The 24727-nt window shown below is 37.5% G+C and overlaps 1 protein-coding gene and 1 pseudogene across 1 annotated transcript; one reads left to right on the forward strand and one right to left on the reverse strand.

The window, feature by feature from the left end:
* Positions 1-7045: 7045 nt before the first annotated feature.
* On the reverse strand, positions 7046-9503 carry LOC110908417 (probable polygalacturonase). The gene is made up of 6 exons (XM_022153355.1): positions 9321-9503; positions 9154-9274; positions 8218-8392; positions 8058-8128; positions 7552-7681; positions 7046-7076 (listed from the first exon to the last, which is right to left on the reverse strand). Exons 1-6 carry the CDS (start codon positions 9501-9503, stop codon positions 7046-7048), a joined length of 711 nt encoding a protein of 236 aa, XP_022009047.1.
* Positions 9504-12075: 2572 nt separating this feature from the next.
* LOC110907494 lies at positions 12076-18518 on the forward strand (annotated as a pseudogene).
* Positions 18519-24727: the final 6209 nt, after the last annotated feature.

Raw genomic sequence — 24727 nt, forward strand, 5'->3', positions numbered from 1 at the left:
CACCAGCTTGAGGATAAGGGTACTAGCATGCGCTTTAGACGTCCCCTTGAACTGCGCCTCCACAGAAGCCAAGTAGGTTTTAGCATCTTCAGAATCGGGAATAGCTCCTCTGATTGCATTACTGATGGACTGCTTCATGAACATCAGAGACATGCGGTTACACCTAGTCCTTTTTTCATGAACTATCTGCTCAGCAGCAGTACTTTGAGTGGTAAGGTCCGCTGGCTTATTCTCTCTTAGAGCATAATCAAAGTCCAGCAATCCAAGTGTAAGCATGAGGGCATCCTTCCATGCAGCAAAGTTATCACCAGTCAAAGGTGGAATCCCCTGATTTGGTGCTGATAGTGGAAATAAGATGAGCAAGTTATGATACTTAGGAAGAAGTTCTAATGTGATCTAAGGGCATGTTAAACTAAGGCAGGCATAAATAATGACCATTTTATATTATGAAGCTGTGATATTGTCTATTACTAACATCAAAATAATAGACTTAGTTAAAATTCTACTTGAATGAAGACAAATCAGCTTTGGCCAGAAGTGTAATCATTTAAGCATATGTGCAAAGTGGTTGTAACAAATTAGCTTTGGCCAGAAATTGAGACAATCACTTTAGTTATGCGCTTGTTAAGTATGCCATCTATGAAAGAATTAAATCAGCTTTGGCCAGATATTAAGATATTCATGTTTATGATGCACACTTAACATAGCTTTCGTAATACTTGAATGATAAATAGATGTATCAAGTCAGCTTTGGCCAGAAATGATACATCAAAACTCATTCAAGTTAAGCCATTTTGGTTTTGTAAAACATTATCTGATTCTGATTAACTAATTAAGTAATTACAAAAACCAATTATTTAATAGCAAACCACCCGTTAGCGCGGATTGAACTCCACGGTGAGTTCGCTGGGGGTGCAGGGGGACAGCGTGCCCCCGCACGGGGTTCGGGGCGGAGCCCCGAGCCAAAATTTTAGTTCACATTAACTGCCAAATATTATGAACACTCATGATTTCGGATGAATCACGTCTTGGATTCATCCGAAATGACTAATTTCGAATCATTTCGGACTATCCGAAATGGATGATTTCGAATGATTTCAGATGTGTCCAAGACGTGTAAGTCGAGTTATTTCGGATGATTTCGGATGATGATACTTAGTCCGAGATTCATTCGAAATGGTCAGTTCTTGATGATCCGTGATGGATTCCGGATGGTAATGCTTAGTCCGAGATTTATCCGAAATGGTCAGTTCTTGATCCGTAATGGGTGAACAATGTTCATCCAGAATGATCAGACGGTTGCTGATCCGTAATGGGCGAACAATGTTCATCCGGAATGATCATCCGTAATGATCATCCGTAATGTGTTCTTCAAGCTGTTACAACTGTTAATGTGAAAACATAACAGAAAATTCGAAATCTTAGGAATTGTGATAGAGTTTCCTATTTTATCATTGATCTAATTTTATCAGAAATTTTCGAAAATCATAATATGTTTATCCTATTAACAGATTTCGAAAACCTTATTAGATAAAATTTGATCAAAAATAGGAAAACATACCACAATTCAAATTATATTCCAAAACATAAAGGAAATTTCGAATTTTAACTAAGAACATGATGAACCCTAAATAAAAATAACCTTAATACTATATCCGAAATCTGGGAATTTATCAATCATTTAAACAATACTTGAACATTATGATTTCGGACAGTAACATAAGAATGAACATGTCATCCGAGATGCCATTCCGGATGACAGAAAACGAACAGTTAATGATTTTGGATGACAGAAAACGAATTTAATTATCGTTTTAAAACCTGTTTTCCAGTTTTAATCCAGATTTACGGATAGAAAACAAAACTGACTAATCAACATATGCTCTGATACCACATGTTGATTCAGTTCTGTTTATTCATAATGGAAAACATGTAAACATACCTGTTGCAGCAGACGGTGCAGTGGAGAATCCAGTCAGAGAAGATGACATCCCGTTCGACATAATTGTCAATGTGATCTAGTTCCTCCTTAGGGTGCTAACTGATGATGGGGACTAAGAAAACCGACAAGGGAATCGGTTATGGGAAAGAGGAGATCGATGATGATGATGTTATCATTAGGTTTTCTAATTAAGTGTGTAACCCAATGACCTCTACATAATTCTCCTTATATAAGCACCCTGGAGGAAACCTAATTAGTTAATAAGGGTAATATGGTCCATCAACAATTACCAACTAATTAATTAATAGGTTATTATATATTTTGATCTATATTATGTAAATGATTATAATGGCTACTAGATTAAATATTAAACATAATATATTTAATCTTACACGTAGAGCTTAAGGCAAGCCAAACTCGAGCTCAAGCTCTTTAGAATTAAAAGAGTTGAAGCTCGGGCTCGGCTTGTTTGCACCCCTACTGTCAGGGTATGTCGATCACCCATTCTGATATAGTTAAGAGCTAAGGCTGCAACTGTTCTGGTTTTTGATAATGAATGTGTATGTGTTTGGAGAATGTGAGAGGTTTCAAGGGTCGTAGATAGCATATTTGTCATTTGAGACTTTATTTAGTCATCATCAAAGGGTCGTTCCGAATGATTATTAGATGATACACCAAGCAGTATGTCATTTGTGCTTTGCAGGTCATATGGGCACGAATACCTACCAAACCATCAAAGTGCACGATTAAAACGGCACACTATATTCATCATACATGGTTACGAGCATCTCACTTGCACTTAAGGGTGCTTAGCTCCTTTTAATCCTTTATTTTGAGGGTGCTTAGCTCTGTTTTTAGGCTCACAACTCCCATTATATACGGGGAATTATGCAATGGTTCAGTTCAAATGATGTGTCACAGTGATGTTCTCAAGGGTCATCAATGGCTCAAATGGAATGGCAGTTACCAACGAACCTTTGTGATGGTCTTGTTCGCATCCATTTGAAACGTCATGGCTATCCACGAACCTGATCGGTGCATTTTATACTAATCTTATATCCTACTAATTAGTCGATAAATGCACCAATATGTTTACAATATATATTACTTTGATTTCTATTTGTTAGATTATGGAGAAAACGAGCTAAAGCGTTGTTACTAAACTATACTTGAAGAGTTGAAGAGTGAATTTTCAAATATCTTTACATATATTATTATTATTATTATTATTATTATTATTATTATTATTATTATTAACTTAAAGTTGATAGTTAATAATATTGTTTGCTAAAATTTAAATGAAACAATTAAAATTTTATGGAGAGAAAGAACAAATGTTAAAGATCGATGGTTAACATATGGTGAATGCTTATGCCAATTCGGTACCGACTTTTGACGTTCCTGGTACCGGTTCATTAATGTTCCTTTATATACTGGTACCGTAAGGGGTATTTTCGGTATCAGTACCGATTCTGTATCGATTGGCACCGAGCTCATCCCTACCTATGAAACTAAAAAAAGAAAAAATTAAAAGTTGAAGAAAATCAACAAAAAAAGTTGTATGATACCGTTGTTGTTCTTATGGTACTCGTGATCAGGGATGAGCAAATGGTACCGGATAGCAGCACTGAATTTCCCGAACCAAAAGATTTCCAATATCAATTCGGCACCAACTTTTGGTGTTTTCTGTATTAGTGTCGTTTTTACCTTCATGTACCGATACCGAACAAAACCATACCGGTATTTTGGATACCAGTACTGGCTCGATACCAGTTGACACCAATCTTATCCCAACCCGTGATTTTAAAAAAATAATTAAAGTTAAAAAGTAAAGAAAATAACTATTATTCAGAGTACAAATCACATGTTTAGACACACCAACACATTGTAGGTGTAACCAAAATATTCAGAGTACAAATCACAAGTTTCAACAACAAATCTACTCTACACAAAGCTACATTACCTCAAATTTCAACTTTAATCCGGTCGATGAACTGAGACTTGTTGAAACTTGTACTCAAATTTCACAAAGCTACAAGTTTCAACAACAAATCTACTCTACACAAAGTTGCACTACCTCGATTACGTCAATCTAGTAGGAGACCCGCGCGATGCGGCGGCGGGTGGTGGCGGCTATAGGTGGCAGTGGTTGGCAGTGGCGACAACGGTGGTCGGAGGTGGTAGTGGCGTTGGTAGGCGGTAGCGCCGATGGTCGATAAAAAATAGATAATCCTAACGATAGGAAAAAATAGGTTTAATAATCTAAACTGTGAGCTATCGGTAAAAAATAATTCATAGTAATAGTTCGACCAAAGATAATCCTAACTTTTATTTTTGTTGCCAAGAGCAATCGATGTAGCATAATTGTCATAGATTCTACACTCAAGCTGACCCGGATTCGATTCCTATCCTACGCGAATCACACGTATAAACCAGTTTAAAACTGGCCGAAGAAAAAGGATCCGAACCGGAAACATCAAAACCGGTTCCACCTCTACCCGGTCAAAACACGGAAAAGAAAATGGTGCAGACCTGTCAAAACCAGGTTAACACCCCGAACATGCGCTGTACCTATTGTTGACCAAACTCGGGCGTGATTCCGGTTCTAAAAAACCCTTTTATGCATCTCTAGCCAATAGGTCATAGTAAGAATTATTAAAATACATTTTTTTCTTAATTATTAAAATGCATCTCTAGCTAAAGGACATTTCAAAGATCAGTTGCAACCTGCAAGTCTGCAACTATATTACATAGATTATCAACTGTGAAATCCAAAAAACAATCAAGACTCCCTAAATTTCCTAGACCGTGGACCCTCTAAAATTAGATGCAAAACAATGGTCATTTGGTCGTAGCAAAACTGAAAATTTAAGCGAAATCAGTTTAATAAAATGGGGTTTTAGTTTCTTACATGTATTATCCATTTAACTAGCATTCATGTAGAAAGACCATTTTGCCATCTTACTAACTTATTAAGTTTTACCATAAGTATATAATGGCTAGTGAATTTCACTTAAGACAACCATCTCCTTATTGAGTTAAGTTTGGCGAGTGGGTCATGGCTTCTGTTGTGGAGTGGAAATGAATGAAGTTAGAAAGGGTTGTTGTCAAAGTTGGGATGATGATCCAAAAGGGGATGGAGTCACTAATTGCTATTTTAGTGAGTAGAAAATGTGTTTGGACCAGAGTAAAGAAGAATTTTAAAAGAAACTACACGGAGGCTGAGCATTTTAAAGGGATTTATTTAGTTATTTTGTTTTTAAATTAGTTTAAGTGAATTACATGAGACTCTTTATGTGATAGTTTTTAAAAACATAACCAAACAGTGTTAGTTTCAACTCTCAAGGACCGAAATAACATGAAACATAAATAAAAAAAATGCTAAAATCGAGGAAAAAATATTTTGACTAATACCAATATTTTTTTCAGACCTTAGGGACGAAAAAATTACTCATATGTATTTAATTTTGAGTAAATTAACGAAGTCCATAGGGTTTTGTTAAAAGGTGACTATTTAACCATAGCCGGTGTTAGAGCCCAACTTAAAAACATGTGGCCCGAATTGCAATTTTGTAACCTTACCGAATGTGTGATAAGGGTAAAATCATATTTACTCTTGTTTAATTACAGGTGTGTTTAATTGGTGTCAAATACATCAGACTCCTTTCTTGTTTTTCTAGAGCAACCAATACAAAAGGAATGCTACAACCTGTATAGAAAGAGCACAGATGATGAACATCCATGGCCCCTGAATCACAGTGCCATTTTCATAGCACCTTACAATCCAATTTTATACACCTTATAATCCAATTTTATACACCTTACAATCCATTTTATACACCTTGTAATCCAATTTTATACACCTTACAATCCAATTTTATACACCTTATAATCCAATTTTATACACCTTCCAATCCATTTTATACACCTTATAATCCAATTTTATACACCTTACAATCCAATTTTATACACCTTATAATCCAATTTTATACACCTTACAATCCATTTTATAGCACAAAAATCGAGCTACAGCTTAGTTATAAAAGGCGTGCAGGCACAAACTGTACAGAAAGCGGCGCAGCTGAGGCACGCTTTTTTGGTGAAAAATAAACTCTGAGGCGCGCCCCTCATGTACATGCCATATTTTTGTGCAGAAAATTGTGGTACATCAAAAATGGATTTTGAAACAGGGAAAAGAATCACCATTGATCAAAAGAATATAAAAATCATAACTTGGAAGAGTTGGTGTCGGATTAAAAAAATTATGTCATCAAATTTTGTAAGTGACATATTTTGTAAGTTTGTTTGTGGGCTCACCAATTTACAACGCTTTCAACATTTTGAGCTTTGAGTACAGTAAGCTTTAAAAGTTTGTACATGTTGAAAATTGTGTAAAAGACCATCTTGCCCTTCCTAATTGCTTAATAAATAGTCTAGAAGTATAGATAATATTGATGGTGCTCTTTGCTAAAGAAAAAAAATACATTCGACTTACCACCATAGATATGGTGAAACGTTTATACACTGTCATGTAAATCCCTGGCCAATCCCTGGCCACAAGCTCTGGTGCAGGTACCTACCAAAAATATAAACAACAAAAGTAAGCTGAAAAATACTTTAAAAATAGTTCTTTTCAACCACATATGCCACAAGACACAATCTAAAGTTGACTAATCTTTTACTGGTGAACTTAAACTGAAATCAACCAGCTATATGTAAGGTAATAACATACATAATCTTTTACTACTCAACTTAAACTGAAATCAAGCAGCTATATATAAGGTAATAACATACATAAAACAATTAAAAAATTTAATGAACTATATTTCCTGCACACAACAACCCGCCTTTTTGTCGTTCCATTAACATTGACACTGATGGCACATAACTAACTCATGTAGTATAAAGAACGGTGGACTCACTTGCAACAAGGTATAGTATAATCAAGCTTTGTACAGGTGTTTATGTGGTTCTCTAATATCCACCACGCTCCTCGACAATTTTGGCAACGATTATGCTTCCTCCTAGTGCATATAGAAACATGTTGGAGAGGCATTTTGACTGTTCGACAATCCAGGTTGCAGCCCTCAACACTTTTTTACATTAAGACGTGTGAATTAAAGCATCTAGAGCCCTGTTTAGCAAAACAAGTTTAGCATAGCTATTTAAATTTATGAAAAAAAAATCTATCATTCCTTGTCATGCAGAGCTATTTCGCAGAGCTATAACATCACTACAGAAATCGCAGCCGCAGGTTAACACAAAAAGAAATAAATCATTTATAAATATATAAAGAAATCAGAAAGCATTTACCTTGAGTGGTTGGAGCCCAACGATATAAGGAGACAACTTCATTTGAGAAAATAGCACCAAGCCACCAAGAGGGCCTCATAAAAGAGAAAATGTCATCAATAACACCAGGTAGATGCAAACCAATAACGTTAATTCATTGTCCAGTGGCTGCAAAAAGTAGCAGAGGTGCAGATTACTATATATGAATATGGTAAATTAGCCTTTTTTAGCATTCCAACAAAGATATACATCGTAAGAACAAATCTTTCAAGGGGCACATATAATTTAAGTTATTAAGTATATGCATATATGCTTACAGTTCACATAAAGAAAGAACCAGTTGCATACCATACGTGATCCCGTACTCGTCCCAACCGCCCTTCACGACTACACAGTCGTCCCCGTACACGATGTAACAGTCCTCGATTCGTGTGTTTGTGCAAGAATCTGAAGAACAGAAGTTCATTCTAGTCAAACATATTACTCTTTGACTTTGAAATTAAGCTTAGTTAATTTACATTACTTTAAGAAAAAGAAATTAGTTAGATAACTACTAAAAACATTTGTCACAAACCTTACCAAGATCATATTTTTTTATCCCTAAAGTCAAAGTATTATTCAAGTCAAATGTACCGAGTTTGACTTCGAAAATAATCAGAGTTAACAAGATCAAAGTTTTAGAAAATTGAATCCGTAGTCTACGCGTTGTAAACATCTCTAAAAACAGAAGATCGGGTGACATTTAAGATCAAATGCATAACATATTTCAAATTAAAAAGAGTTAAGTTTGACTGAAAGAGTCAAATTATACATAAGTCATTACCGGGGTTGATTCCATCAGTATTCGGAGATTTAACTGGTGCAAGAATTGTAATTCCCTGAATGATTATATTGCTGCATCAACAAAACTAAACTAAATGAATCAACTACATTCTATAAACGAAAACCACAAACGACACACGATTAAAGCGTGTCGGCCAAACCTGCTATATATTGGATGAATGTTCCATGAAGGAGAATCGATCAAAGTAAGATTTGATATTTGAATGCCGTCTGAGTACATGAGTTCTATCAAGTATGGTCGGGTGTACTTTAACTGGCCTGCGCGATATTTCACCCACCACGGGCTTCCTTGACTATTAATCGTCCCGTTGTTTCCTTCAAAACCAATCACTAATGTCAAACAACAGACCCAAAGCCAGTGTAGGGCTGTAGCCGAGCCAGGTTGAGCTTGAGCTCGAACTTATATGAGCCAACTCGGCTCATTTATCTTTTCGAGCTAAAATGTCGAGCTTGAGCCCGGCTCAAAAAATGTTCGAGCCGGCTCGTTAACTTTTTTATTTTTAATTTTTTTACAACTATTGATAACATAAAAATAAGAACAAAAAAACACATATATCTAATATGTATTATTTTTTTCTAATATTTTAAAGACCGACAGGCATGTTAAAAGTATTGCATGTATAATTTTTGTTTATTTTCTCATATTTTTATATCTGATTGATTAATTAAACTTAAAATGATAATACTTCAACCCTCGCCCACAAAATTTTTATTTAATACATTTAAAATTAAAAATAATTTATATAAAATAAAAATATTCGCGCCGGCTCACGAGCCGAGCCCGGCGTAGCTCAAGATCGACTCATTTACAAATCGAGCCAAGTCGAGCTGGCTCGTTTACGATTGAGCTTTTTCCGAGCTGAGCTTTTTCCGTATGAGCCATAAGCTGCGAGTTTTTTGAACACCCCTAATCGAATATGACCCGTTACCTGACCTGACCCGCACATTTTGTCAGGCTTATCAAATATGAGAATAAAAATGGTTCTTTTAACATTTTTTATAATAACAATTGTTAGTTTGCAACTTGCAACCAAAGACAAATGTTTAAAAAGTTAATTACTCAAAATATAATATACCAGTGATTATAACATCAGTGAGATTGGTGCCAAATATCAGACTGATATATCTTCCACCATCAGCATCGCGTCCCCAGCCATACAAAGGCAATGGCTCGATCACTGTCCACTCGTTTTCATCCTAGATGTCGAAAACATATCATTAGCATGGTACTCCGAGCAACAACATAGCATATGTAATCCCTGTATCCCCAACTCTTATGCACGAACCACTTGTTTCTTCCAGTCTTTTGTGCAAACTTATGTGCTCTGAAGGCAGCCATAGCCATCTGCCACGTAATGTCCATTTCTTCTACATCGTCAGGATGAAATTGATGCAGATCATTCAAAGACCATCCAGGAGGTTTCATCTTTCCTGCAACAAAGGCATTTAAGCAGTTTATAACAGATGCAGCAATTTCCAGATTTTCTTTAGACTATTGTGTGAAGAATGCAATCAATTCTTGTGGTTAGTTTCCCTCTGCTTGTCATCTAGCTCACATGCCTTGATGTGAAAAATCATCTCAGTCAAAGTGCATCTTGCAAGATCCTTGGTTCTTTTGATCATTGCAACATGATTATCCCAGCTTTTTGGTAAAGCATTAAGAAGCTGTCGATTCTGAGTAGCTTTAGGAGCGATTTCCTCCATATCCATCTGAGTAACGATCTTCACAAACCGCTGAATTTTATTATCAATAGTCTCTCCATAGACATAATTGAAATTGTTGAAGTTTTGCCTCAACAAGTTCCTTCGACTCTCTTTCATGTCTTCATTACCTTCATAGACATCGATCAATGATTCCCACATTTCCTTAGCTGATTTGCAAGTACGAAATCCCATAGCAATGTCTGGACCCAGAGCCATGGTCAGATAGGAAAGAGCCCTGTCATCTTCCTCGACAATAGCAAAATCCTCTTTAGTATATTCTAAAATAGGCTTCTTGACTTTAACTCCTGGATCAATAGCTCGTTCAAACATAATCTCCCTAGGACCTCTTAGAATACATCTCCATATTTTAGGATCTTTAACTTTCACATGTAGTTCAAAACGCCATTTCCACTCAGGAAACTCATTTCCATCCAGCAACCTGGGAATACGCGTAGTAGTTCCAATTTTTGAATCCAATTTTTGCTGTGTGTTCATGGCTGCCAGGTCAACACTTAGATTATTTGTAGTCATTGTTTCTCGATTTTTGGTCCAATTAACTGATTAATTAATTTAGTTGATTAATTAATTTTTAAGTCCAGAGGTCCAAAGTTCAAGATTTGAGGTCCACGGTTCAAATGTACGTTGCAGATTGTCGTTTCGACTCGAGACTGAGATTGCGAGTGATGAAGCAATGAAGAGTTGAGTCGATACTAAGGTTGCGAGTTGAGACAAAGATGTTGAGAACTCGAGACCAATGATGATTGCGAGTCGAGACAGAGATGCTGACAACCCAAGACCAAGGTTGATTGCGAGTCGAGACAAAGATGTTGATAACCCGAGACCAAAGTTGAATGCGAGTCGAGATCAAAGATGTTTACAACTCGAGATAACTGGTTGCGAGTCGAGACGAGCTGGTTCCAAATTGAGATCCTGCAAAACAAACTGTGAGATAATTATAGTCAATATCCTTGATTTCCAGCAGCTTCCAAAATTCAAAGATTTTGAAATCTTTGAATTTTTATCCTCAACACCTTCTGAAAAATCAGCAAACACTATTCAGGAATCACACGAACCAAAATCAGCACTATGAAGTAATATTTTCGATGAACAGTTTGAAGGTTGTATAATCCGTAAACAGGGAACACAACCAAAACTGAATCACTGTAAAACAAACACTAGCAAACCAAGATCAGTAACAATAAGATCTTCTTGAATCCGAATGATATCAAAACCGAACCAAGAATTAGTTTTTTGGCTTTGATACCAATTGTAAAACCCGTTAGGATCATTCAACGATATCAAACAATGACTTGTGTAAGTGCCGAAAACAAACACAAGTGGATTCAAGAAAAAATATAACCGAAACAGTATAAGTAATCAAAACAAACCAAAGATATATTGCATTCACTGATTGAAGGTGACAGATACAAGACTCCAAGCAGGTTTCGGCTGGCCTTCAAGTTCTAGACAACTGATCAACCTCAACCTAATAGTTGAGGTTTACTTAAATACTAAACAAAATGGGTCGAAACCCCTATAGGCCCACTCGAAATCTACTAGACCCAAAACAAACATATCGACCCAAACACTATTAAACAAAACGTTACAAATCAACCCCTAAACATTGTAATCCTCTATGAATAAACCTTCAGGTTCTAACATTTTGTTTGGCTGCCAAGTGAAAGAAGTTTTATGAGTCCTTTTATCTCATTGTTTAGGAGAAAGAATCTGGATTATCTGAGTATTATTAGAAAGAATTAATTTCAATTTTTGGATTTCATTCGAGTATGTTTGCTGGTTGGATGAGATTTTACGAAGTCACTAAAATCTTCCTTCTTTGTTAGGAAAAAATAGGTTGTACAGGCGGTTCGAAGTTCTGATCTATTAGGAACACTGTTTTGGGTTAAAACAGATTTTAGAAACAGTGTTTTGGGTTAAAACAGATGTTAGAAAATAAAACAATATTTGAAACCACTGTTGGGTTAAAACAGTGTTTTGTGGAGAAAAAGTGAAACCACTGTTTTGGGTTAAAACAGATGTTAGAAACAGTGTTTTGGGTTAAAACAGATGTTAGAAAATAAAACAGTATTTGAAACCACTATTGGGTGAAAACAGTGTTTTGTGGAGAAAAAGTGAAACCACTGTTTTGGGTTAAAACAGATGTTAGAAACAGTGTTTTGGGTTAAAACAGATGTTAGAAAATAAAACTGTGTTTGAAACCACTATTGGGTTAAAACAGTGTTTTGTGGAGATATTTCATCAGTGTTAGGATGTTCAGCCAAAACAGTGTTAGGATGTTCAGCCAAAACAAGGTTGGTTTCTTGATATTCATATTTGGATTATATATTTATAACCGGAAACATTTCATCAAGCAACTTTATGTATTTTTTAATGCAGATTATAGCTTCTCATATCATTAAAGTTCATGCATCTGCCAATGCAAACAATGATCCTAGAGATCCCAAAGAAGATAGTATGCACTTTGAAAAAAATCTGTTTTTATATTTTTTAACATCTGATATATTAAGTTAGATTGTTATTTGTGAAGGTATATTCAGTACTGTTGAACCACAAGTCAGCCTCGCGTATCAGATGCTGCAGCCACATTGTTGCACGAAGGTTATGTTAAAATCAGACAGGTATTTGTCATAATAAACACTATATGTTTAAATCATCATCTATTAGAATTTCAATCAAATTTTATGTACATTAATATGCCATGAAGTGTTGACCTTTTGTATTGGATGTAGGATATGAGGTGACAGACAAATGAAACTGGGGAATCAATTGTTGTACCAATAATTATAAGAGAGTTAGAAGCTATAGTAAGGTTGAGCGAGTTACTAGCAAAGATGAGACTGTAAGTTACTAGATAGCAAAGATGAAACTGGGGAATCGACTACTGTACTTTCTATTAAAATATGTTATGCATGGTTTTCTAAGAAACGACCCATGTGCAAACACAGGTCTTACCGCTATTACTAATAAAGGAAAATCTTTTTTCTGGAGACGTGTCACTTTCTCTGGTGCTTTCTCACCATATTTTCCTATTTATCTCTCATATTAAATAATAATAATAATAATAATAATTTTAAACACAAATATTAGATAAGAAAAATATTTAAATAAGGATAAACATTTATTTTTATTATGATCATATTAAATAATAATAATAATAATAATAATAAACAAAAAATAGATAAGAATATAAATGATTATTTTTATTGTGATCATATTAAATAATAATAATAATAATTTTGAACAAAAATATTGTTAAGAATACATATTTAACAAAGTAGAATGTTATAATAAATAAATAGTACATTAAAGTTCATTTTTAAAAGATAAATCTTGACGACTGTATATGTTAACATATAACATTATATTTTATTAAACACATGCAATGTACGAGTTTTTTTAAAGATATATCTTATTTATTATTTATTATATAAAATTACATTTATGCAAAATAAAAAAAAACAAAGTAAAATGTTATAATATAAGTAAATAGTACATCTACGTTCATTTTTTAAATTAAATCTTGATGACTATTTTTATTAACATATGAAAATTTTTTTTATTCAGTACGTACAATATACGAGTTTTTTTAAATATATCTTTTTATTATTTATTATATGAAATTATATTTATGTAAACACGGGGTTTTAACCTAGTTATTATAATATTAAAATTCATTTTTTAAATTAAATCTTGATGACTATTTTTATTAACATATGACAATTTTTTTTATTCAGTACGTACAATATACGAGTTTTTTTAAATATATCTTTTTATTATTTATTATATGAAATTATATTTATGTAACCCGTGTAATACACGGGGTTTTAACCTAGTTATTATAATATTAAAATTACTATTCATTAGCTTCTATTTTTAATATATAATAATAACTAGTTAATTTTCCGCCCACGCGTTGCGGCGGGGACCCAATAACTGCAAAACGCATGTCAGCAACGGCAAGCAGATACCGAATATCAAAACATAAATAAAAATGACGTGGTAAGAATAGTCGCTCCGTCCTAAAAAAAGCGATTTTAAATAACCTAATATATAATAATAGGATCCACACGTCCTACACGTTGGAAATTCGGTTGTTTTCAGTTCAGTTATTACAGTGCTAACACATTAAAATATGGATGAGCTCGGTACCGGTAACAACACGGAAAGTACCGATCCGGAAAATCATCGAAATTAGGTACCGGCACCGAAAATGCTCTAGAAACCGGAGGTTGATTACACTGCAGGTTGATTCTGAACAATTTGATAAGATCTTGAAGTAAATAAGATATGGGGTTGACGGTGGTGTTACTCTAGAAACCCGAGGCCAAAGATTTGGCTCTAATGGATATTATATCCAACCAACTGTTTTCTCAAATGTTCAGGTAACGCTTTCAAGTTTCAACCACCGACGTTTTTATTTCATTTTAATCAAATATAGATAATATGCTTCTCCTTATTCCAAGCAGGATGACATAATAATAGCAACAGATGAAATCTTTGGACCAGTACAGACAATTCTGAAATTCAAGTGAGCTATGCATAAAGCATCCCTGATAATTATCTTTTATTTTTGTTGGCATTTATTAATTGGTTTATTGTAAAATAGGGATATCAATGAGGTGATTCGAAGGGCAAATGAAACTCATTTTGGACTAGCTGCTGGTGTTTTTACAAAAAATCTTGATACTGCTAATACATTAACCAGAGCATTGAAAGCAGGAACCGTGTGGATCAACTGTTTTGATGTATTTGATGCTGCGATTCCGCTTGGTGGTTACAAGATGAGTGGGCATGGTAGAGAAAAAGGAATATCCGAAAATAACCGAAGTATCCGAAAAATATTCGAAAATATCCGAAATATCCAAAAAATATCCCAAAACTTATATTCAGATATCCAAAACTATCCAAAATATCTGTTTCCGAATATGAAAAAATAATAAAAAAAATAAAAATTAAATAAAAAGTTGGATTTTTGGATATTCGATTCACTATCCGAATCTGTATCCGAAATTTCGGATATCCAACTCCTAGTGTGTTGAATATTGTGTCGGGTTATGGCCTAAGTGCTGGTGCTGTTCTTGCTAGCCATATGGATGTCGATAAGGTTGGTTCAAGGATTATTGAATCATATTTATGATATACATCAATGTTAAACTTTTTGAATAAACTTTATGTAGATTGCTTTCACTCGATCCACTAACACGGGTCAAATCGTTCTTGGCCTGGCTGCGAAAAGCAATTTAAAACCAGTGACGTTAGAACTTGGTGGGAAATCACCATTCATCGTGTGTGAGGATGCCAATGTTGATGAAGCTGTTGATCTGGCACATGATGCTTTGTTCTTCAATCAGGTTTACTTAATGGCGTCTTGAGTTTGTATAGTATCTTAGAGGTAAACCGTAAAAATCATGATTTGGTTTTATTTGCAGTGTCAATGTTGTTCTGCCGGATCACGTACATTTGTACATGAACGTGTCTACGATGAGTTTGTAGAGAAAGTAAAGGCCCGCGCATTAAAACGTGTGGTTGGCGATCCCTTTAGAAAGGGTGTTGAAGAAGGTCCTCATGTATTGCATGTTAATAATTAATTAATTACCCAATAACAAAAAAAGATATACAAATTTTATATTATTTGTGATTGTTGTTTACACTCCAGGTTGATTCTGAACAATTTGATAAGATCTTGAAGTATATAAGATCTGGGTTGACGGTGGTGCTACTCTAGAAACCGGAGGCCAAAGATTTGGCTCTAATGGATATTATATCCAACCAACTGTTTTCTCAAATGTTCAGGTAACGCTTTCAAGTTTCAACCACCTACGTTTTTATTTCATTTTATTCAAATATATATAATATGCTTCTCCATATTCCAAGCAGGATGACATGCTAATAGCAACAGATGAAATCTTTGGACTAGTACAGACAATTCTGAAATCAAGTGAGCTATACATGAAGCATCCCTGATAATTATCTTTTATTTTCGTTGGCATTTATTAATTGGTTTATTGTAAAATAGGGATATCAATGAAGTGATTCGAAGGGCAAATGCAACTCATTTTGGACTAGCTGCTGGTGTTTTTACACAAAATCTTGATACTGCTAATACATTAACCCGAGCATTGAAAGCAGGAACCCAGTGGATCAACTGTTTTGATGTATTTGATGCTGCGATTCCGCTTGGTGGTTACAAGATGAGTGGGCATGGTAGAGAAAAGGGAATATCCGAAAATACCCGAAGTATTCGAAAGATATTCGAAAATATCCGAAATATCCAAAAAATATCCAAAAATTTATATTCGAATATCCGAAACTATCCAAAATATCCGTTTCAGTATATGAAAAAAATAATAAAAAATAAAAATAATAAAAATAAAAAATTAAATAAAAAGTTGGATTTTCGGATATCCGATTCACTATCCGAATCCGTATCCGAAATTTCGGATATCCCACTCCTGGTGTGTTGAATATTGTGTCGGGTTATGGCCCAAGTGCTGGTGCTGCTCTTGCTAGCCATATGGATGTCGATAAGGTCGGTTCAAGGATTATTGAATCATATTTATGATATACATCAATGTCAAACTTTTTGAATAAACTTTATGTAGCTTGCTTTCACTTGATCCACTAACACGGGTCAAATCGTTCTTGGCCTGGCTGCGAAAAGCCATTTAAAACCAGTGACGTTAGAAGTTGGTGGGAAATCACCGTTTATCTTGTGTGAGGATGCCAATGTTGATGAAGTTGTTGATCTGGCACATGATGCTCTGTTCTTCAATCAGGTTTACTTAATGGCGTCATGAGTTTGTATAGTATCTTAGAGGTAAACCGTAAAAATCATGATTTGGTTTTATTTGCAGGGTCAATGTTGTTGTGCCGGATCACGTACATTTGTACATGAACGTGTCTAAGATGAGTTTGTAGAGAAAGCAAAAGCCCGTGCATTAAAACGTGTGGTTGGCAATCCATTTAGAAAGGGTGTTGAACAAGGTCCTCAGGTATTGCATGTTAATAATTAATTAATTACCCAATAACAAAAAAAAAAGATATACAAATTTAATATTTTTTGTGATTGTTGTTTACACTGCAGGTTCATTCTGAACAATTTGATAAGATCTTGAAGTATATAAGATCTGGGGTTGACGGTGGTACTACTCTAGAAACCGGAGGCCAAAGATTTGGCTCTAATGGATATTATATCCAACCAACTGTTTTCTCAAATGTTCAGGTAACGCTTTCAAGTTTCAACCGCCGACGTTTTTATTTCATTTTAATCAAATATAGATAACATGCTTCTCCTAATTCCAAGCAGGATGACATGCTAATAGCAACAAATGAAATCTTTGGACCAGTACAGACAATTCTGAAATTCAAGTGAGCTATACATGAAGCATCCCTGATAATTATCTGTTATTTTCGTTGGCATTTATTAATTGGTTTATTGTAAAATAGGGATATCAATGAGGTGATTCGAAGGGCAAATGCAACTCATTTTGGACTAGCTGCTGGTGTTTTTACACAAAATCTTGATACTGCTAATACATTAACCTGAGCATTGAAAGAAGGAACCGTGTGGATCAACTGTTTTGATGTATTTGATGCTGCGATTCCGCTTGGTGGTTACAAGATGAGTGGGCATGGTAGAGAAAAGGGAATATCCGAAAATATCAGAAGTATCCTAAAAATATTCGAAAGTATCCGAAATATCCAAAAAATATCCGAAAACTTATATTCGGATATCCGAAACTATCCAAAATATCTGTTTCCGAATATGAAAAAAATAATAAACAAATAAAAATTAAATAAAAATTGGATTTTTGGATATCCGATTCACTATCCGAATCCGTATCCGAAATTTCGGATATCCGACTCCTGGTGTGTTGAATATTGTGTCGGGTTATGGCCCAAGTGCTGGTGATTCTCTTGCTAGCCATATGTATGTCGATAAGGTTGGTTCAAGGATTATTGAATCATATTTATGATATACATCAATGTTAAACTTTATGTAGCTTGCTTTCACTGGATCCACTAACACGGGTCAAATCGTTCTTGTTCTTGGCCTGGCTGCGAAAAGCAATTTAAAACCAGTGACGTTAGAACTTGGTGGGAAATCACCGTTCATCGTGTGTGAGGATGCCAATGTTGATGAAGCTGTTGATCTGGCACATGATGCTCTGTTCTTTAATCAGTTTTACTTAATGGCGTCTTGAGTTTGTATAGTATCTTAGAGGTAAACAGTAAAAATCATGATTTGGTTTTATTTGCAGGGTCAATGTTGTTGTGTCGGATCACATACATTTGTACATGAATGTGCCTACGATGAGTTTGTAGAGAAAGCCAAGGCCCGCACATTAAAACGTGTGGTTGGCGATCCCTTTAGAAAGGGTGTTGAACAAGGTCCTCAGGTATTGCATGTTAATAATTAATTAATTACCCAATAAAAAAAAGATATACAAATTTAATACTTTTTGTGATTGTTGTTTACACTGCATGTTGATTCTGAACAATTTGATAAGTTCTTGAAGTATATAAGATCTGGGGTTGACGGTGGTGCTACTTTAGAAACCGGAGGCCAAAGATTTGGATCTAATGGATATTATATCCAACCAACTGTTTTCTCAAATGTTCAGGTAACGCTATCAAGTTTCAACCACCGACGTTTTTATTTCATTTTAATCAAATATAGATAAAATGTTCAGGATCGATTTGCGAAAGATTATAATGAACGAAGCCCACAAATCCCGGTATTCTATTCATCCCGGTGCCGATAAAATGTACCAGGATCTTCGTTACAAGTACTAGTGGCCGGGTATGAAACGGGATATCGCCTTCTATGTTGGAAGTTGCCTGACTTGTGCGAGAGTCAAGGCTGAGCATCAGCGACCTTCTGGCTTACTCGAACAACCTCCAATCCCTATATGGAAGTGGGAGAGTATAGCTATGGATTTCATAACCAAACTTCCGCCCACGCCATCTGGTCACGACAGCATTTGGGTTATAGCTGATCGTCTGACCAAATCAGCCCACTTTTTGCCAATACGGGAAGACTACAGGGTAGAACGACTAGCCCGAATCTGCACCGACGAGATCATTTGTAATCATGGTACGCCTCGTGAGATCATTTCATACCGTGATGCTCGGTTTACTTCGCGATTGTGGGAAACGTTTCAAGCGGCCCTTGGTACGTCGCTTAACCTGAGTACTACATTCCATCCTCAAACTGACGGACAGACTGAAAGAACGATCCGTACTCTTGAAGACATGCTCCGCGCTTGTGTTATAGACTTCGGTGGTAGTTGGAACAAATACCTGCCATTAGTCGAATTCTCGTACAACAACAGCTATCATGCCAGCATACAAATGGCACCATTCGAGGCTATATGTGGAAGAAGATGTCGTTCTCCTATTGTGTGGCACGAGATCGGTCATTCGCAATTAACCGGTCTCGAGTTATTGCAAGAAACGACTGACAAAATCCTCCAGATTCGAGACAACTTATCGAAAGCCAGGGACAGACAGAAAAGTTACGCCGATAGAAGACGCAAGCCCCTTGAATTTGAAGTTGGCGACTACGTACTCCTAAAGGTATCACCTTGGAAGGGTGTGGTCAGATTCGGCAAGAAAGGGAAACTAGCACCTCGATATGTTGGAGCTTTTAAGATTCTAGAAAGGATCGGAAAAGTCGCCTACATACTCGAACTACCGGAGGAACTGAGTAACGTCCACCCAACTTTCCATGTGTCGAACCTCTGAAAATGTCTAGCTGATCATGATCTGATTGTACCGCTCAACGACCTTCAAGTAAAGGAAACTCTACACTTCGTGGAAAAGCCTGTTGAAATCATGGATCGCCAAACCAAGCAACTCAGGCGCTCGCGCATCCCTATCGTGAAAGTCCGATAGGAAGGCAAACGAGGCGCGTAGTTCACTTGGGAACTCGAAAGCGACATGAAGGCCAAGTACCCGCAGTTGTTCAAATGAAGATTTGTAGCATCAAATTGGTAATTCACGGTGCTGTGCAGCTTTCGGCCTAATTTCGGGACGAAATTTGTAACACCCAGTGTTTTTGAATGTCAAAGTCAAAGTCAAAGTCCAAGTCAACTTTGACTTCATTGACTATAATTAGTTTATTTTTATTTGTATTATGTGGAGTAAGTGTTGTTAATCAGAATGAATCGAAGTAATCGAATGTTTAATCGACGCGAACCGATTTACGACTGTGAATAGTAGGAAGTAATAATGCGATAAAGTTAGCTAATCAGTAATCAAACCGATCTAACCATCATCGAACTCGAATCTCGAATTACGCGAACTTTGGTTGTTATTATACGTGTGTGCGCCTTATGTGTTACCTGTGCGTGTTTACTTTATGTTTTGTGTGGTGATCAATCGAACCAATCGAAACTCAAATCGAAACTCGAAACTCAAATCGAAACTCGAAACTCAAAATCGAATGCAATCGAAATCGAATTACGACGAATGGTAATGTAAGGATAGGGTGAAATATAGATGATTGTATGTTAGATATAGTAGTTGGTACTGAAAGTAATTTGAATAGGAAACTCTACCGTACTCGTATCGTCTTCAATCGAAAAATCGAAAATCGTCGCACCAAACACTCGAACCAGGCTGTGGAACGATCAGGCTGTCAGCCGATCGAACAGCCCAGCCGATCGGACGGACTGTCCGATCGAGCAGGCTGTCCGATCGGGATGCCTGGTTGATAGGCCAACCCTTTCCTCTTTTGGAGCCTATAAATAGGGCTGTCATTGTCATTCTTTCTACTTTTGGAAACTCTCTGACCGACCAGCTCGTGCTCCCCTCCTTTTCTCAGATTTCTTCCAATTTCGGTAAGTTTTCATCCTAAATCTTGCACTTTCTTGATCAAAACATGCGCATACACCTTTCTATCTTTCAAATCTTGATTTCTAACCGTGAAATCATCAAGATCTAAGCATTCTAGGATGATGTCATCATGGTGTTCTTCAAGAATATCATGTTTTGGCCTCAATCCACCATGAATAGCTCGGATCTAACCGATTTCCACATAAACAAGCTAAGATCTATCACAGATCTAAACATTTACATGATGTAAAGGATTGAAAGAAGGAATTTCAACTTTCTTTCAACTCTTTTACACTCAATGCCTTCGAACCGGTAGAAACGGAGCTTGAGTCAACTCACCAATCATTCTAGTGGATGAGTGGTTCAAGATTCGGATTCTATCTATGAGGTTCACCGACTTCGGGCTAAACATCGAACTACCGTTCTAAATAGTTTACCGGCCAGACTTGGGTGATTCCTGTCCGAGCAGAGGAAACAAGTAGGAACGAAAGTTCCATGGTTTAGCTTGTTGTCAAACTACCTCGAAATAACGTCAAATAACCAAAACAACCAAGTGTTAGACGAACAGGCCGACTAGGTCAGGATGCTGACCGAACGGTTAGGCTGTCCGAACGAACAGCCCAACCGATCGGACATATCAGCCGATCGACCAGGCCAGCCGATCAGCTAGCAAGTGGCCCCACACTTTGACAATTTCATGAAGTATAGTATTGAACGAGGTGATGTTCGATCGAACGAGCCGTTTGATAACATTACTCATCGGATCATGAGATACTATGCTTCAACACTTAATCGATTTTCAATTCGTTCGACGTATTGGAATGCCACCCGATCGAGCATGTTGTTCGATCGAGTATGCTGTCCGATCGATTGACATCCTGCTGAGGGCTACTACTGAAGTTCCTAACCGATCGGTTAAGCCGGCCGATCGAACAGACCGTTGGGAATTAGGCAGGACACGACCTAGTCCGGGTCGCTGTCTTAGAGACCTAGACTATAGTTAGGAACCAACAGACCAAGCTTATGTGCTATATTTCTAATATTCTTTGCTAACACTGCACTCGAATTTTCAAATAGAGTCAAGCGATTTAGTCGAGATTAGGTGTGAAAGCCGCAAACTCTCGACTAAATTGTTTGGGCAATGCTGATTTTATCAATTTATTAATGATTTCCTCATTATTTTCGATAACGAACGAGGAGAATTATACCAAATCAGGAGTGAAATCCATATTTTGATGAATAATCTCCTCAAATTTTACTAAAACAAGGAAGAAACTGCTAAGCCAGGGGTGAAACCCGAACCTTGGCAACTTATTCCCACTTTTACTCATCTCACCAAAGTCTCGACGGACTCCAACGACCTGAACTCACAAGTATGACCTAGGGAATACGCATTGAATGCCCAAGAATCGAGGCAGAAACGCGATCCCGAAAGTCGAAAAGTGACGACAAGTCTACTGCGAATAGTCTAATCGCTTTGGGTAGTCGATGTCTAGTAGCTGCAGACAATCCATTTTCTCGATTTTATATGTTTCGATTCTGAACCCGCAACTGCCTACTCTGATCATTCGTCGATTTTAAGTGTTTTAAGTGTGCTTGCCTGTTTACGTGTTTAATTTTGATGTTCGCTCGATTTTTGCTATCGCTTTGATCGACACACACGATTCGCATTGCTATTCTGTCTCAACACGCTAACAAGTCGTTACAATCTAAACAATACTATACTACGATATACGCTATACTATACTATACTCGACATGCTATACAATTTCACGATACTATTCGATATACTATACGCGATCGCTATATACGAACGACTCGCGAGCTTTGAATGATAGGTTTCTGTATTCTGACTGCCTCTGTGATTAAATGTGTATGTGCTTCTGTGCTTAGGTGTCTCTGTGCTCTACGTGCTCTATGTGCTTCCGTGTTTCTGTGATTATGTGAATATGTGAATTTGTGTTTATGTGATGCATGTTTCAACGTGATTCTAAGCTTTAGTAAGTAGTAGACGTGTGAGGTGAGATTCGATTGTTGTGTCTGAGACCTACGACGATGTCTGTTGCAGACCATGTCGTCATCTGGACATCGAACCCACTTACCCGCCAAGAGAAGAGAGACAGGCGTCTCGCTACTATCATTGCCAAGAGTGTGGCAAAAGCTGTGAGCGATGTCTTTGAAAACGCCAGCAAATCATCTGAGGAGTCGCGAATCGACGCTCCTAAAGATACCAACAAGACTGGTTTCAGCTTTAAACGGTTCAAGGCATACGGACCAAAGGAATTCACCAGAGAAGATGGCCCGACAGCTATGTTTCAATGGTTCGATTCTATCGAAGTCACTCTGCGCCAAAGCGGCTGTCCAGAAAATCTCTGCACCCTCAATGCTACAGGCGTCTTCCAGTCCCGAGCTCTAGACTGGTGGACGGCCGAACGAAACAAACGCGGGAATGATGCAGCTTATGAGCTGACATGGAAGGAGCTGAAAGCCATCATGATGGACGAATTCTGCCCTCCCCATGAACGCCAAAAGCTGGAGGACAAGTTTTGGAATATGAAGCAGAAGGATGGAGATAACGCTGCCTTGACTGCACGCTTTAAACAGCTCAGCATCATTTGTCCCGATCAAGTCAAGACGTCAGACATGGCCATCAAGAAGTATACTCGAGCTCTACCCGATTGTGTTGCCGATTTCGTTCATGCTGCCAAGCCATCATCGATCGAAGAGACCTACCTGCTTGCCGCTGAGATCAATGACAAGCGGGTGAAGTCTGGTTTTTGAGATAAGCATACCAAGTCTCTGCACCAAGCCACCACTGCCTCGACCGTCGACACCACCACTGCTCAACCCTCCAAGTCATCAAGAAGAAAGAAGAAGCACAACAACAACAGCTCCAGCAACAAGAACTGTGCTATGACAACGACTGTTGCCCCTCTGCAAGCCGTACAGGCTCAGCAGCAGTCTCACCACCGACAAGCTCCAGTGATTAATGCGCCGCCAGCCAAGCGCGCTTACACAGGTCCCCACCCGCTCTGCCCGACATGCTCATACCATCATCCGGTGGGAATCGCCTGTCGTTTCTGCGCCCACTGCAACCTCAACGGGCATTTCACTGCGATGGTCCCCGTCAAGCCAAAGTTCAAGCCGCCGCTCATCAAGCTCTACTCCCAGCCCTTCAAGGCCAACCTGCAGCTCAAGCACCCACGGTCAATGCTCGAGTCTGCTTTGCATGTGGTGACCCTAACCACTTCGCAAACATGTGCCCAAACCGGGTTGTGAAACAAGAACCCCAGCAGCAGCAGCAACAGCAGCAGCCTCAGCAGCAACAGCAAGCAGCCCGTGCCAGAACCTTTAACATCAACGCCCATCAAGCCCAGGCTGACAACAACGTGGTTAATGGTACGTTCCTTGTGAATGGTATTTATGCATCATGTTTGTTTGATACTGGAGCCGATAACTGCTTTGTGTCGTTTGAATTCGAGAAGCTCCTTAGACGTAAGCGTTCTTATCTCCCCTCGTCGTTCGAAGTCGAAGTTGCTACTGGAAGAACCGTTGCCGTTAATTATGTTCTTCGTGATTGTACCCTCGAGCTCAACAATCACATCTTCCCAATCAACCTTATTCCGATGCAACTCGGAAGTTTTGACGTCATAGTAGGCATGGACTTTCTTCGTGAAAACCATGCTGAAGTTGTGTGTTTTGAAAAGATGATTCGATTCTCGCTCGCAAATGGTGATCTCGTATGCGTGTACGATGAAACAGCTTCGAAAGGTCTCAAGTTCATGTCGTGTATCCAAGCTAGCAAGTATCTCCGCAAGGAATACAGAGCTTTCTTGGCCAACGTTGTAGTAGCGGAGAAGGAAAAGAAAAAGAAGGTTGAAGTCAAAGACGTCCCAGTGGTTCGTGAATTTCCTCAGGTGTTCCCTGATGATCTTCCCGGACTACCGCCAAGTCGTGATATCGACTTTCGTATCGACCTCATTCCTGGAGCTAACCCTGTTGCTAAAGCCCCTTATCGACTCGCACCATCCGAAAGCTGGATTACGCCAAAGAACCCGTCTGAAGTTCGTTCTTTTCTCGGACTAG

This window comes from Helianthus annuus, chromosome 14, assembly GCF_002127325.2.
Source record: "Helianthus annuus cultivar XRQ/B chromosome 14, HanXRQr2.0-SUNRISE, whole genome shotgun sequence".
NCBI classification, from domain to species: Eukaryota; Viridiplantae; Streptophyta; class Magnoliopsida; order Asterales; family Asteraceae; genus Helianthus; species Helianthus annuus.

Excerpts from the sequence above, each read along its gene's own strand:
- LOC110908417 (XM_022153355.1), bottom strand. The coding sequence starts at position 9,503 with ATGAAACCTCCTGGATGGTCTTTGAATGATCTGCATCAATTTCATCCT. Across the intron at positions 8,393-9,153 it reads CACTGATGTTATAATCACTG|GAAACAACGGGACGATTAAT; the intron begins GTATATTATATT and ends TTGGTTTTGAAG. Across the intron at positions 7,077-7,551 it reads GTTCTTTCTTTATGTGAACT|GGCTCTAGATGCTTTAATTC; the intron begins GTAAGCATATAT and ends TTTGCTAAACAG.